The 14,848-nt window shown below is 38.7% G+C and overlaps 1 protein-coding gene across 2 annotated transcripts in view; it reads right to left on the reverse strand.

Annotated features, from left to right (window-relative positions):
- Positions 1 to 553, reverse strand: part of NUP54 (nucleoporin 54) — a 49,928-nt gene extending 49,375 nt beyond the window's left edge. The window contains exon 1 of one of the 2 annotated variants that reach the window (XM_037830015.1): positions 447 to 553. In XM_037830015.1, the coding sequence (XP_037685943.1) occupies positions 447 to 513 (67 nt within the window). In that variant the 5' untranslated portion in view covers positions 514 to 553. The remainder of the gene's footprint in view (positions 1 to 446) is intronic. The other variant, XM_037830016.1, reaches the window with a different exon arrangement.
- Between the last annotated feature and the right edge of the window lie 14,295 nt (positions 554 to 14,848).

The following is a 14,848-nucleotide window of genomic DNA, read 5'->3' on the forward strand; positions in this document are numbered from 1 at the left end:
GGAAGGACCAAAGGGGCCGGGGCAAGGGCTCCAGCTTGTCCGGGCTCAGACAGAGGGAGCCGCAGAGCAGCTCCCAGAGCCACCCAAACCTATCCGCGTCCAGTTCGGCTGCGGGAGCCAAGAGAGCTTTCCCGCCTGTCCCGGAAGCTAGGGTGCCGAGGGGAGGGCGGATCTCCAGTAAGCGGAGAGAGGAGTGTCCCGGAATCGGACTCCCCTGTGGCGGGAAGTGCAGCTTGGCAAGACAGGGCCCTGCGGGTACCCACAAGACTCTTCAGGAGTCGCCTCGGCCCCTTAGCGGCCGCCCGCCCTTTTCCGATGCCCCAAAATCTCCACGCGGGCAGGAGACCACAGGATATCCCAGCCCGGGAACCGCGGACAGAGGAGGGGCAAGAAGGCCTAGAGGCCTCCTCTCCTGCCCGGGAGAAGGTCAGAAAGGAATCACTCACCCGCGGGGGCCGCAGTAGCTGCAGAGGTGCCCGAAGTGCCCGACGGAGCCCCAAAGTTGAAGGCCATGTCGCGGGAGCCGGGAACCAAGGCGTTTTTCCCTGGACACTCGGTGCGCTCCGCTATTCAGTCCGGCCGGGAAATCGCCACACAGCTCACCGAGTTCCGCTTCCTTTCTGGCCCAGGCTTGGAGGCGGGATGCATGAAGGGCTCAAGGGTGGAGGGTCGACAGGAAATGCGCTTAGAGCGGCTCGCTTCCCGGGGGCTTTGTGGCTTCACGCCGCCCGGGTCGACACAATGAAAGTAACACGCTCGCGGGGGCGTACCGCCTGACAGCCATTAAAACATGTATTAAGGACGTTCTTTGAAAAAGGTATGCAGAATGCTGAAGTTGTTGCTGTCGGGATAGGCGGTGGGCATCTTGGAATATGCATGTCTTACTGGTAGGGGTCGAAGATGCTGCCCTCTCAAAGAGCTGTCATAAGAGGACCTGGGTTGGGGTCGGGAAGGCCCTCCTGAGGAAGAGATGTTTGAACCCAATCCTGAAGGATGAGTAGGCGAAAAGAGATAGGAAAGAGATAGCATGTTGGAAGAACTGAAAGATAAGGGAAATAGTGGCAAACACTTAAGGTGTGTTAACTATGTGCTAGGCACTATTCTAACCGTTTTACTTATTTTAATTTAATCCTCAACTACCCTGTGAGGTAGGTTATTATTATCCCCATTTTCTGGAGAAGGAAATACACACAGAGGTTCAGGTTGGGTCTAGAATCTGTGCTCTTAACCCCTAAGCTGTAACGTGAGCACTGAACTGAGGGGCAGAGTGGCCTTCTATGAGGCATGAGCACCCTACCCTCTAAGTACTAACCTCTGCCCTCATTCTACTTGCAGTATCGTTTAATCCTCATAATAACCCCATAAGAAAGGCTTGGTTATTAACAACGTTTTACAGGTGAAATGGGAGGACCCGGGTTTACAGTTGCTAAGCGGCTTGCCCTAGGTCAACTCGCTGGTGAATTCTAGTCTAGTTTTTGAACTCAGGTTTCTCCAATGTAAGAACCCCAATTTTTCTTTAATAATGTTATATTGTCTTGTACATTATGGAAAGAATTTTGGACCATTTCCTGAGGGTAATGAAAAACCTATAAGGAATTTCAGGGGAGTGATATGATCAGAATTTTATGTTTAGAAGATCTGTCTGGTTGCCATAAGGAGAATGGATTGAAAGAAGCCAGTATGTCTGAGGGAAGACAGCTTTTAGGAGTCGGTTGTACAGGTGAGAGATGATAGCAACTTGTATTATGGTTCTGGCAGTGAGGTGAGCAAAACACATTTGAGAGAAATTTTAAAAATAGAATATTTTGGACTTGCTAGTGATTTGGACATGAGGAATAAGGACTCAAGAGGGACTCCCTGGTTTCTGGTTTGAGCAAATGGGTGAATTGTGGTGCCATTGTCTGATCCCTTGTGGTTGATTGACCTACATACCCCAATTTAGACATGGTCTTAATCTTAATTTGCATTCCTGTGCATTTGAACCCATGGTAAATAGGACTTTTTGAAGATGTTAGTTTTAGTTAACAGCATTGCCTAACTGAGTGAGGATAGGTCTTATTACTGGAAGCCTTATAAAGAGAATGCTGGAAGTCAGCAGGGACCTGAGGGACCTGGAAGAGAAAGGAAAGGACATTGCCATGTGAGGAGAGGAAGCAGAGATACAAGCCAAGGAATGCCAAAGATTACTGGCAGCCAGCATCAGAACGCTACCAACCTTGGGAGGAAGCAAGCCTTCTAACCTCCACAATTGTGAGATAATAAATTCCAAACCCATTGTGTGATATTTGTGATAGCAATCTGGAAAACTAAGACATCCTTGTAAACTTAGAGTGTGCTCCCACAGCCTTCTTTCAGCATCCATTAAAGATATATTATTATTCTATAGGGGCAGGAATGATGTCCCTCTCGTTCCATGCTCAGCATAGTGACAGGCAAAAAATAGGGCTCAAAAAAGAATGAATGAATGAATAAGAAGTATTTTTGGGCCAGATCTTGACCTTTCATGCCATGCTAAGAAGCTTTGATTTGATTGTTTAAGCTTTGAGAGCAATTGAAGAATTTGAGCAGGGCAGTAACAGGATCAGCTTAATAAAACTCCCATTATGGTATTATTGTGAAAGATGGAGCTCCAGTAGAGACTATTAAGAAGGTATTGACCTCCTAGTAAAAATGTCAGCCTTAATAATAGGTATTCCCTTTTGCTCCCCTTTAAATTCTACTGAAACCACAATGTAGGAATCTTTTTAAAAAATTAAAGCATAAACCTAAAAAAAAGGATAGAATGGGAAAGGACGCAGCAGTACCAACATTTTGGAAGCAGATAGTCTAGTGGTTAAACACTTAGCGCACTTGAAAAAAATAAAACCTAATCCAGCAGAAAGGAAAACCAAAAATAAACTCAATTGACACTTCCAGCAGTCTTCCAAACAGCTCAGGAATTGGAGGTATCAGGCATTTTTATAAGGTGGTATTCTGGTTTGAATGCATTATGTCCCCGAAAACACCATTATCTTTGATGCAGTCTTGTGTGGGCAGACACACAAGATTAGCGTTGATTAGATTGTAATTTCTTAGATGCCACCCACCCAACTGTAGGTGGTAACTCTGATTGGATAGTTTCCATGGAGGTGTGGCCCTGATTCATTGTGGGCCTTGATTAGTTTACTAGTGCACTATTTAACCTCAGACAGAAGGAGCGAGCTTGCTACACTCAAGAGGGACACTTTGAAATACACACAGGAACTGAGAGAGAAGCTGCAACTTACAGAGACATTTTGGAGATGGCCTTTGAAAGCAGACTTTTGCTCTGCAGAAGCTAGGAGAGGACAAATACCCCAAGAGCAACTGAGAGGGACATTTTGAAGAGAAGCTGCAGTCTAGAGAGGAATGTCCTGGGAGAAAGCTGTTTTGAAACTAGAACTCCGGAGCAGACGCCAGCCATGTGCCTTCCCAGCTAACAAAGGTTTTCCAGATGCCACTGGCCATCCTCCACTTTATGGCCTTAAGACTGTAACTGTGTAACCAAATAAACCTTCTTTTATAAAAGCCAATCCATTTCTAGTGTTTTGCATCCCAGCAGCATTAGCAAACTGGAACAGATGGCGTGAAGGGGAGCTAAGTGAGAACTGGTTGAAAGTCTGTTTAAGAAGCAGAGTCCCTGAAAACCCCTCCCCACTTTGCACAACCAAATGAATACTTCTTTCTCACCTTAGAAAAAGAATAGAGGTTTATTCTCTAGAGTGATTTAAACAGTGTCTCTGGACTGTGGGGGACCAGAAACAAGAGTTGGTTGTAGTATACTGAATACTGGAAGGTTGAGTGAATATGCATACCAGATGCTAAGATGGCCTGGCCATCTTCTCCTATGGCTCTCAGAATATTGGCAGCTGGGCCTTTACTCTCCAGGTAGAAGACTGAAAGAATCTTTTATAGCAAAAATGTCCAATACTAGAGAAAAGACTTGATTATTTGACATCAGAAATTCTCTAAATAAATGGTCCAGCCAGATCACTTTATAGCAGTGATTCTCAACTAACAGTGATTTTGCTCCCCAGAGAACGTGTGTCAGATGTCTTCAGACATATTGGGTTGTTGCAGCTGGGAGGATGCTACTGGCATCTAGTGGGTAGAAACTGGAGGTGCTGCTGAACACCCTACAATGCACAAGATAGTCCCTCTTCTCCCAAAGAATTATCTGGCTTCAAATGTCAGTAGTGCCAAAGTTGAGCTCACAGTTTGCAATCCCCACTCAGGCATTCATAGCTTCTGATCAGCTTTTGTGTGTGTGTGGGTGTGGTAAAACATATAACACAAAATTCGCCATTTTATCCATTTTAAATATACAATTCAGTGGCATTAATTATATGCATAATGTACAACCATCACCACTATCTGTTCAAAACTTTTCATCACCCAGTACAGAAACTCTGTACCCATTAATCAATAACTCATTTCCCCCTTTTCCCAGTCCTTGTAACCTCTAATATACTTTCTATCTCTATGAATTTGCATATTTTAGCTCTTTCTTGAAAGTGGAATGAATCCATAATATATGTCCTTTTGCATCTGCCTTATTTCACTTAGCATAATGTTTTCAAGGTTAATCCATGCTATGTCCTATATCAGTACTTCGGTCCTTTTGTGGTATACATTGTATGTATACCACAATTTATCCATTCATCTGTTGATGAACACTAGAGTTGTTTTTACCTTTTGCATATTGAAAATAATGCTGCTGTGAACATTAGCATAATTATCTGTTTGAGTATCTGCTTTCAGTTCTTTGGGGTATATACCTAAAAGCAGAACTATCCAATCACCTTTTAAGTCTAATTCTTAAATATATATGAGTAGACGAGCAAGGATTATCAGACATCTGAGGATTTCATTTGTTATGAGATCATAACAAACAGGAAAAAAAGGAACTTGGAGTACTATGTGAGGAGAATGAAGCTTTTTAAAAAGCAAATGTATTTACAGCATACCACTGGTGAATCCTCACTCTAGGGCAATAGAAGTGTTTATTGGAACACCTATTATGCACAGAAGAAAATAGGAATCATATTTATTAAGCCCACTGTGCAGGTTTGGATATATTATGTCCCCCCAAAAACCATGTTTTAATCCAGTCTTGGAGGATATTTGGATTAGGTTGTTTCCATAGGGATGTGACTCACCCAGCTGTAGGTGATGCTTTTGATTAGATTATTTCCATGGAAGTGTGGCCCTGGCCATTCAGAGTGGGTCTAAATTAGATCACTGGAGTCCTTAAAAGAGCTAAGACCAACACAGAGTCCAGACGTTTGCTGACATTTTGAGATGCTAGCCCAGAGTTTGCTCTGGAGAAGCTAAGATAGGACAAAATGCCTCAAGAGCAGCTGAGAGAGACCTTTGGAGAGATGCTTGGTTGCTGATAGAGATGCTCAGAGATGTTGGAGTTGTGGACAGAAGGGAGTTTGGAGATGCTAAGCTAAGGATGCACAGGAGCTGAAACACAACGCAGAACCAGCAGACGCCAGCCACATGCCTTCCCAGCTGAGAGAGGTGTTCCAGACGCCATCAGCCTTTCTTTAGTGAAGATATCCTCTTGTGGATGCCTTAGTTTGGACACTTTTATGGCCTTAGGACTGTAAACTTGTAACCAAATAAACCCCCTTTATAAAAGCCAAAAAAAAAGTTCAAATATATATCCCCAGGAGGTAAGAAAATATATTGCAACCATGAAATAATAACAGGGTAGTATTGTTATTTTTTTTTAGAAAAAAAAAGGCTCTTGGAAATTTTAAATATATTGCCAGAAATGAAAAACACAATAGAAGAGTTGGAAGATAAAAGTGAAGAAATCTCCCAGAAAGTAGAACAAAAAGACAAAGGTATAGAAAATAGTGGAGAAAATAAAATTAGAGGACTAGTTCAGAAGGTCTAACATCAGTGTAAAAGAAGTCCCAGAAGTACATAGAGAAAATTCTGTCCTTTAAGTCCTTCAAGATTTGACCTCTACTATCTGTCTTTCATTCATTTAGAATTTACTAAGCCCTCCCTATTGTGTGTTTGGCACTGTTCTGAGCCCTGAAAAAGTGGCATGGTTTGTACCTTCATATACTCACAGTCTAGTGAAGGAAAGCCAGTGTTAAACAAATAATAAGCTTGTGATGCATGTTCATGAGGGCAGTAGATGGATGGCATTCATGAAAGAAATAATATAAGAAAATTTCCCATGATTGAAAGAAATGTTTCTGGATTGAAAAGGCCTCACCAAATGCTCATTACAATGAATGAAAATAGACTCATGCTAAGGTACTGTTTTTGTTTCCTGGTTGCTAAAACAAATACTGTGCAATGGGCTGGCTTAAACAACAGGAATTTTTTGGCTCATGGTTTTGAGGTTAGGAAAAGTCCAGAATAGAGGTGTCATCAAAGCAATGCTTTCTCCCAGATGACTGTGGTGTTCTAGGGCTGTCTGCCAGTGATCCATGCTCCTTGGCTTTTGTGTCATATGGCAGTGTACATGACAGCCTCTCCTGTCTTCTCTGGGTTCCATTGACTTCCTGCTTCTTCCCCAAGGCTTTCTCTCTATGTGTCTGAATTTCATTCTGCTTATAAAGGACTTCAGTAATAGGAGTAAAACCCATCCAGAGCCACACTGTAACTGAAGTAACCTCATCAAAAGGTCCTATTTACAAGGGTTCACACCCACATAGATGGATTAAGTTTAAGAACATGTTTTACTGGGGTGTATAGCTCTAAGCCATCACAAGCACATTCTGAAAGAACAGAACCCTGAGGGTAAAGAAAAGCTTCCTGAGAGATAAACAGGTCACACAAAAATAGATCAGGAATCAAAATGAATTTGGACTTCTCAACAGCAATGCTAGTTAGAAGGCAATAGAGAAATGCCTTCAGATTTCACAAAATTCTATTCCCAGATCAGATGGGAAGATAGAATAAAGTCATTTTCAGACCAACAATTTCTAAAAAAAATGTCACATGCACTGTTTCTCAGACAATGGGTTACTAGAGGATGTGCTCCAATAAACCAAGAAAGAGAAAGACATGATACGGAAGAGGTTTAACACAGGAGAGATGCAGAGAATCCCCAGGGTATCAGCTGTGATCATGCTTACAGGGCAACCAGTCCAGACTTAGCAGGTCAGAAAGTTCTGGGAGAGGCTTGTGCATGAGAATGGAAAATATGAGAGAGATTTACACAACAAAGAGTTTGGGGTTGAACTGGTGATAAATAGGGGGATCATTAAGCAAATGAAGAGTTAACAATATTGTATGGGAAAGGAAAGGCAATAAAATTTACTACATGGCTCAATTGTGAATATTTCCTACATAATCCCAATAATGTAAAGACTGAATATCCTTCTAACCGAAATTACAACATAACTGTATTAGAAAGACTGGGGAATTGAAAGAATACATATGTGTAGTGAGGACAGAACAGGAAAGCCAAATATTCATCATAGTGGCAGGTCAATGGATAATGCTAAAATTGAATACTCAAGAAGCAATATGTTATCTTGAGTCATAGGGGTAAATTTTTTTTTAATTTTTTTTTTAATTTTTTTTAAATTTTAAGCTAGAAGAGGTACCTCTGGGGATGATGACTGCTTTTTTTTTAATTTTAAATATTCTTGTAGAATTTATTAAATGCTTAAATCTATGTGTGTGTATAACGTCAATTCAAAATAAAAACAACCACCCCCAACAAATAGTCATTGTATCTATCAAAATTACAAATGTCCCTTGACCTAGCAAATCTACTTCTAGGAATTTATTTTACAAAGGAGATTGCAAAATGATGGAATACAAGGTTATTCATTGCAGCATTGTTTATAATAGCAAATGATTGGAAACAAATGGGTTTGGTTAAATAATAAATTATGTTACATTTATACAAAATAATACTATTCAGTGCTGAAACAGAAATGAGAAAGTTCTTCATGTACCAAAAAGAAATATCTCAAAGATTTGGTGCACTAATTGAACCTCCACATGGCTTGGACCCCCTGTCATACATAAATGAAGTTTGAGGCTTAAGGGTAAAAGATGGCTCAATAGCACCATCTGATGGTAGGTCAGGAAAATGCATCACACTAAGTTGTAGCTCTGTAAAATTATAGATAAATGTTCAAATAATCTGCATATTCTAAAAGAACCCAATCAAGATAAGCAAATGTCAAGAGGCCAAAGACAAAAGAAAATTACAAAGCATATAAAGAAACTAGAAGATATGGGTAACACAAATGTCCAAGTGAAAAAGCCAGAGGAGACAGAACCTGGAGCAATTAATCAAAGAAGTTCTCGCAAACGTCAATATTATGGCTCAGGATATAAAGAACATGAAGAAGAACCTAGAAAAGCATAAAGAAGAATTTGCAAGAGTAAATTTTTAAAATAGCAGATCTTATGGAAATAAAAGATACTGTTGATCAAATTAAAAATATTCTTGAGACACATAACATCAGATTTCAAGAGGCAGAGGAACAAATTTGTGAACTCGAGGATCAGGTGATGGAAAGGGAAAGCACAAAAGAACCAATGGTGAAAAAAATAAAAAAAAATTGAAATGGATCTCAGGGAAATGATGGACAATATGAAGGACAATAAAGGAATCATTTGTGTCCCAGAAAGGGAAGAGAAAAGTAAAGAGCTAGGAAGAGTATTCAAAGACATTGCTGGGAAAAATTCCCCAACCTTCTAAATGACATAAATAAAATAAATCAAAGATGCTCAATGAACACCAAATAAAATAAATCCAAATAAACCCACTACAAGGCATATTCTGATCAGATTGTCGAATGCTAAAGAGAAGGAGAAAGTTCTGAAAGCAGCAAGAGAGAAGCAATTCATCACATACAAGGGAAACAACATAAGATTGAGTACTGGCTATTCAGTGGGCACCATGGAGGTGAGAAGGCAGTGGTATGACATATTTAAAATTCTGAAAGAGAAAAATTGCCTGCCAAGAATTCTTCATGCAGCAAAGCTCTCTTTCTTTTCTTTCTTTCTTTTTTTTTTTGTAGGTCAAACATTTTATTTAACACATTATAATTAATGAGGGAACCTGCAAGATGGTAAATCTTATTCAAAGAGCATTTTTTTAAATTTCAGCATAAGCTTGCTAGATAGGACATGAAACTATTTGACATCCTACAGAGCAATAAACGATAACCTTTGGGTGATCTTCTCACCACTTGCATTCCTTTGGGGCAAAGTTTTTTAAATTGCTATTGGACAAAAATCAGTGGCATTGTTATCAGCTTTTTACAAGCTAACTTCTACACTTACAGAGATGTCACATTTTCTAATCAGTAGTAAATAAATGGTTAAGCAAAGTTTTGCATCCCTGAAGAATTAACCATACCCAAACCTACTCAAGCAAGTTAGACAATGCCCAGCACTGCACTAAAAGGACAATAATAGTAATAGTAATAGTAATCTATTTTGCTTATTTTGAAGTTTTAGATAATTTTTGTAACACTTCCTCATTTTGGAAATACTCTGAATAAACCCCACTGAAACAATTACCACCACCAAAATGAGCTCTTCACTGTACTCCATGTAACCTCAGTAGTAGGAAATAACATGAGTGGAACTACTTAAATAAAATCAGTAAAGCTAGTGTATGATAAGCTACTTGCCTTCTATAATAAATATAAATCTCAATGCCACAATCCCAGTGCAGGGTGCAAAGCTCTCTTTCAAAATTAAAGGAGGGCTTAAAAATTTTCAAAGACAATACTGAGAATTTGTTAACAAGAGACCTGCCTTACAAGAACTACTAAGAGGAGAAAAAAAAAGAAAGGAGAGCGAGGTCTGGAGAAGTGTACAGAACTGAAGAGTCTAAGTAAGGGTACCTTAAAGGAATAAAAAGAGAGTGGGGAAAAAAATAGATCTGACAAATAAAAACCAAAGGATAAGATGGCTGGTTCAAGAGCTCCCTTCACAATAATAACATTGAATATATAACATCGGATATGAATGGATTAAACTCCCCAGTTAAAAGATATAGATTGTTGGAATGGATTAAAAAATATGAACCATCAATATTTTGTTTATAAGAGACTCATCTTAGACCTAGCAACACAAAGAGATTGAAAGTGAAAGACTGAAAAAAATATTCCATGCAAGCTACAGCCAAAAGAAAGCAGGGGTAGCAATACTAATTTCAGATAAAATAGACTATCTGACTATCCATGGATGTTATAAGTGACAAAGAAGGACACTATGTACTAATAAAAGGGACAATTCACCAAGAAGAAATAACAATCATAAATGTCTTTACACCTAATCAAGGGGCTTCAAAGTATATGAGACAAACATTGGCAAAACTGAAGGAAGCAATAGATGTTTCCACAATAATTGTGGGAGACTTCAATATGACACTCTCCCCTATAGACAGATTACCCAGACAAGACCAATAAGGAAATTGAGAACTTAAACAATGTGATAAGTGAATTACACGTCACAAATATATATAGAACATTACATTTCAAATCACCGTGATATACATTCTTCTCTAGTGCTCATGGAACCTTCTCCAGGATAGATCTTATGCTGGGGTATAAAACAAGCCTCAATAAATTTAAAAAGACTGAAATTATTCAAAACACATTCTCCAACCACAATCATATGCAACTAGAAGTTAATAACTATCAAAGATCCAGAACACTCACAATTATCTGGAAGTTAAACACACACCTAAACAGTCAATGGGTGAAAGAAGAAACTGCAAGAGAAATTGCTAAATATCTAGAGATAAATGAAAATGAGAACACATCAAAACTTATGGGATACAGCAAAGGTGGTATTGAGGGGGAAATTAATAGCTCTAAATGCATACATTAAAAAGAAAGAGCTAAAATTAAAGAACTAATGGAACAACTGGAAGAAGCTAGAAAATGATCAGCAAACTAATCCTAAAGCAAGTAGAAGAAAAGAAATATCAAGGATTAAAGCAGAAACAAATGATATGCAAAACAAAAAACAACAGTGAGAATAAATAAAACCAAAAGTTGGTTCTTTGAGAAAATCAGCAAGATCGACAAACCCTTAGCTAGACTGATAAAGTCAAAAAGAGAGAAGACCCAAATAAATAAAATAATAAATGAGGGGGAATATTGCTATGGATCCTGAAGGAATAAAAAAAAATCATGAGAGGATACCATGAGCAACTCTATGCCAACAAACTAGATAATTTAGAGGAAATGGATAATTTCGTGGAAACACACGAACAACCTAGACTGAAAAGAGAAGAAATAGAAGACCTCAACAAACCAATCACAAGCAAAGAGATCCAATCAGTTATTAAAAACTTCCTACAAATGAAACCCCAGGGCTAGATGGCTTTACAGAGGAATTCTATCAAACTTTCCTAAAAGAACTGACACCATTCCCACTTAAAGTCTTTCAAAAAATTTAAGAACATGAACACTACCTAACTCATTTGATGAAGCCAGCATCAGTCTAATACCAAAACCAGATAAAGATGCTACAAGAAAGGAAAACTATTAGCCAATCTCCCTAGTGCATCATCCCTAATGGATGCTAAAATTCTCAACAAAACACTTGCAAATCGAATTCAAAGACATATTAAAATATTTATACACCCTGGCCAAGTGGGGTTCATCCCAGGGATGCAAGGGTGTTTCAACATAAGAAAATCAATGTAACACAACACATTAACAAATCAGAAGGGAAAAATCAAATGATCATTTCAATAGATGCTGAAAACACATTCGAGAAAATCCAACATCCTTTTTTGGGAAAATCACTTCAAAAGGTAGGAATTGAAGGAAACTTCCTCAAGATGATAAAGGGCATATATGAAAAACCCACAGCCAGTATAGTACTCAGTAGTGAGAGACAGAAAGCCTTCCCTCGAAGATCAGGAATGAGACAAGGACACCATCACCTCTATTATTCAACATTGTGCTAGAAGTTCTAGCCAGAGCAATTCGGCAAAACAAAGGAAAAAGGTCATCCAAATTGGAAAGGAAGAGGCAAAGCTCTCATTATTTGCAGATGATATGATTTTATACTTGGAAAACCCTGGGAAATTGACAGCACACCTACTTGAGCTAATAAACAAATTCAGTGAAGTGGCAGGATATAAGATTAATGCACATAAGTCAGTAATGTTCCTATACAGTAGAAATGACCTAACTGAAGAGACACTCAAGAAAAAGATTCCATTCTCAATAGCAACTAAAAAAATTAAGTACCTAGGAATAAACTTAACCAAGGATGTAAAAGACCTCTCTGTACAGAAAATCACATTACTCTACTAAAAGACATAAAAGGGGATCTAAAGAGATAGAGAGAGATTCCGTGTTCATGGATGGGAAGGCTAAATGTCGTTAAGATGTCAATCCTGCCCAAACTGATCTGCAGATTCAATGCAATACCAATCAAAATTCTAATGATCTATTTTGCAGACTTGGAAAAGATAATCATCAAATTTATTTGGAAAGGAAAGATGCCTTGAATTGCTAAAAACATTCTAAAAAAGAAAAATGAAGTGGGAAGATTTACACTGCTGACTTTGAAGCCTGCTATAAAGCCAAAGTAGTCAAAACAGCGTGGTATTGGCACAAAGATAGCCATATTGATGAATGGAATTGAATAGAGAATTCAGAAATAGACCCCCAGATATATAGTCAACTGATTTTTTGTTAAGGCCCCCAAATCTACTGAACTGGGACATAACAGTCTCTTCAATGATCTCAATATAAGAGACAGTGCTATAAAACTACAGGAAGATAATGTAGGGAAACATCTTCAAGAACTAGTATTAGGAGGTCGCTTCTTAGACCTTACACCTAAAGCACAAGCAACGAAAGGAAAAATAGATATATGGGAACTCCTCAGAATTAACACTTTCTGTACCTCAAAGGAATTTGTCAAAAGGTAAAGAGGCAGCCAACTCAATGAGAGAAAATATTTGGAAGCCATGTATCTGATAAGAGACTGATATCTTGTATATATAAAGAAATCTTACAACTCAATAACAATAGTACAAACAACCCAATTATGAAATGGGCAAAAGATATGAAAAGTCAATTCTCTGAAGAAGAAATACAAATCGCTAAACAGCACATGAAAAAAGATGTTCATCTTCACCAGCTATTAGGGAGATGCAAACCAAGACCACAATGAGGTATTATCTCACACCAGTGAGAATGGCGGCCATTAAAAAAACAGGAACCTACAAATGCTGGAGAGGATTGGAACTCTTATTTATTGCTGTTGGGACTGTGTAATGGTTCAGCCACTCTGGAAGACAGTTTGGCTCAGTTTTCCTCAGAAAACTAGATATCAAATTACTCTATGGTCCAGAAATCTCACTTCTCAGTATTTACCCTGAGGATCTGAAAACAGTGATATGAACAGATATTTGTACACCGATGTTCATAGCAGCACTGTTCACAATTGCCAAGAGATGGAAACAACCTAAATGTCCTTCATCAGATGAATGAATAAACAAAATATGGTGTATACACGATGGAATACTATGCAGCAATAAGAAGGAACGAGGTTGTGAAACATGTGGCAACATGAATGAGTCTTGAAGACGTAATGCTGAGTGAAATGAGCCAGACACAAAAGGAGAGATATTGTATGTTACCACTGATGTGAACTCTGTGAAAAATGTAAAATAAGTGTCTATATTATAGAATATATGGGACCTAGAAATAGCAGCTACTGAAGAGAAACAATCATCTAATAAGAACAGACAAGATATTTAGGGTAATCTTAATGATATGGGAATGCTCAGGTGTGACTATGGTTTATTAATTTTCTTTTCTTATGGTAGGAGTACATTGGAAGGAATGAAGTTATTTCAAGATATTTGTTTTTCCCATTGCTTTGCTTTGTTTTGTTTTGAAATGTTTTTTTATTTGATAAAGTAATTTTTTTAAAAAAGATAATTATATGAAAAATTCAGGATGCAGAACACTGTTGTGCTAGTTTGGATGTATTATGTCCCCCAAAATGCCATGTTCTTTAATGCAATCTTGTGGGGGCAGAGGTATTAGTGTTGATTAGGGTGTGACCTCTTGATTGGATGTTTCCATGGAGATGTGACCCACCCGACTGTGGGATAATACTTTTGATTAGATTATTTCCATGGAGATAATGGACCCCACCCAGTTGGGGTGGGTCTTGATTTAATCACCGGAGTCCTATAAAAGCCCACAGACAGAAAGAGCTGTTCTACATCTTAGAGAGACATTTTGGAGAACACCATTTTGAAATGCAACCTAGGAGCAAGCAGACACCAGCCATATGCCTTCCGGGCCACAGAGATTTTCCCGACACCCGTTGGTGTTCTTCAGTGAAGGTACCATACTGTTGATGCCTTTGTTTGGACATTTGCATGACCATAAGACTGTAACTTTCTGGCCAAATAAACCCCCTTTATAAAAGCCAATCCATTTCTGGTGTTTTGCATAATGGCAGCATTAGCAAAACAGAACAACTGTGTACATTATGTTACCATTTTTGTGTGGGGGGGGAAGAGAGCAGTAAAATATGTAAGTATACATATTGCTATGAAATATCCCAGGAAAGATACACTAAAAAACAAACCAAAACAAAACAACCTAATAACATTTGTTGCCTCTAGGAAGAGAAATTGGTCTAGGTAGAGGACAGGGGTAGAGGAAGACTTTTTACTATAAATCCCTTTTAAGTTTTTTGAATTTTGAAATGTAAATGGTTGCTTATTTTAAAAATTAAATAATACTAATAGTGGCTATTGCAGGAGCTCTGATATGCGGATGAGGACAGCAGGAACAGAGAGTGAGGAGTGAATGGACTTGGTGTTTGATTAGAC

This window comes from Choloepus didactylus, chromosome 3, assembly GCF_015220235.1.
Source record: "Choloepus didactylus isolate mChoDid1 chromosome 3, mChoDid1.pri, whole genome shotgun sequence".
In the NCBI taxonomy this organism is placed as follows: domain Eukaryota; kingdom Metazoa; phylum Chordata; class Mammalia; order Pilosa; family Megalonychidae; genus Choloepus; species Choloepus didactylus.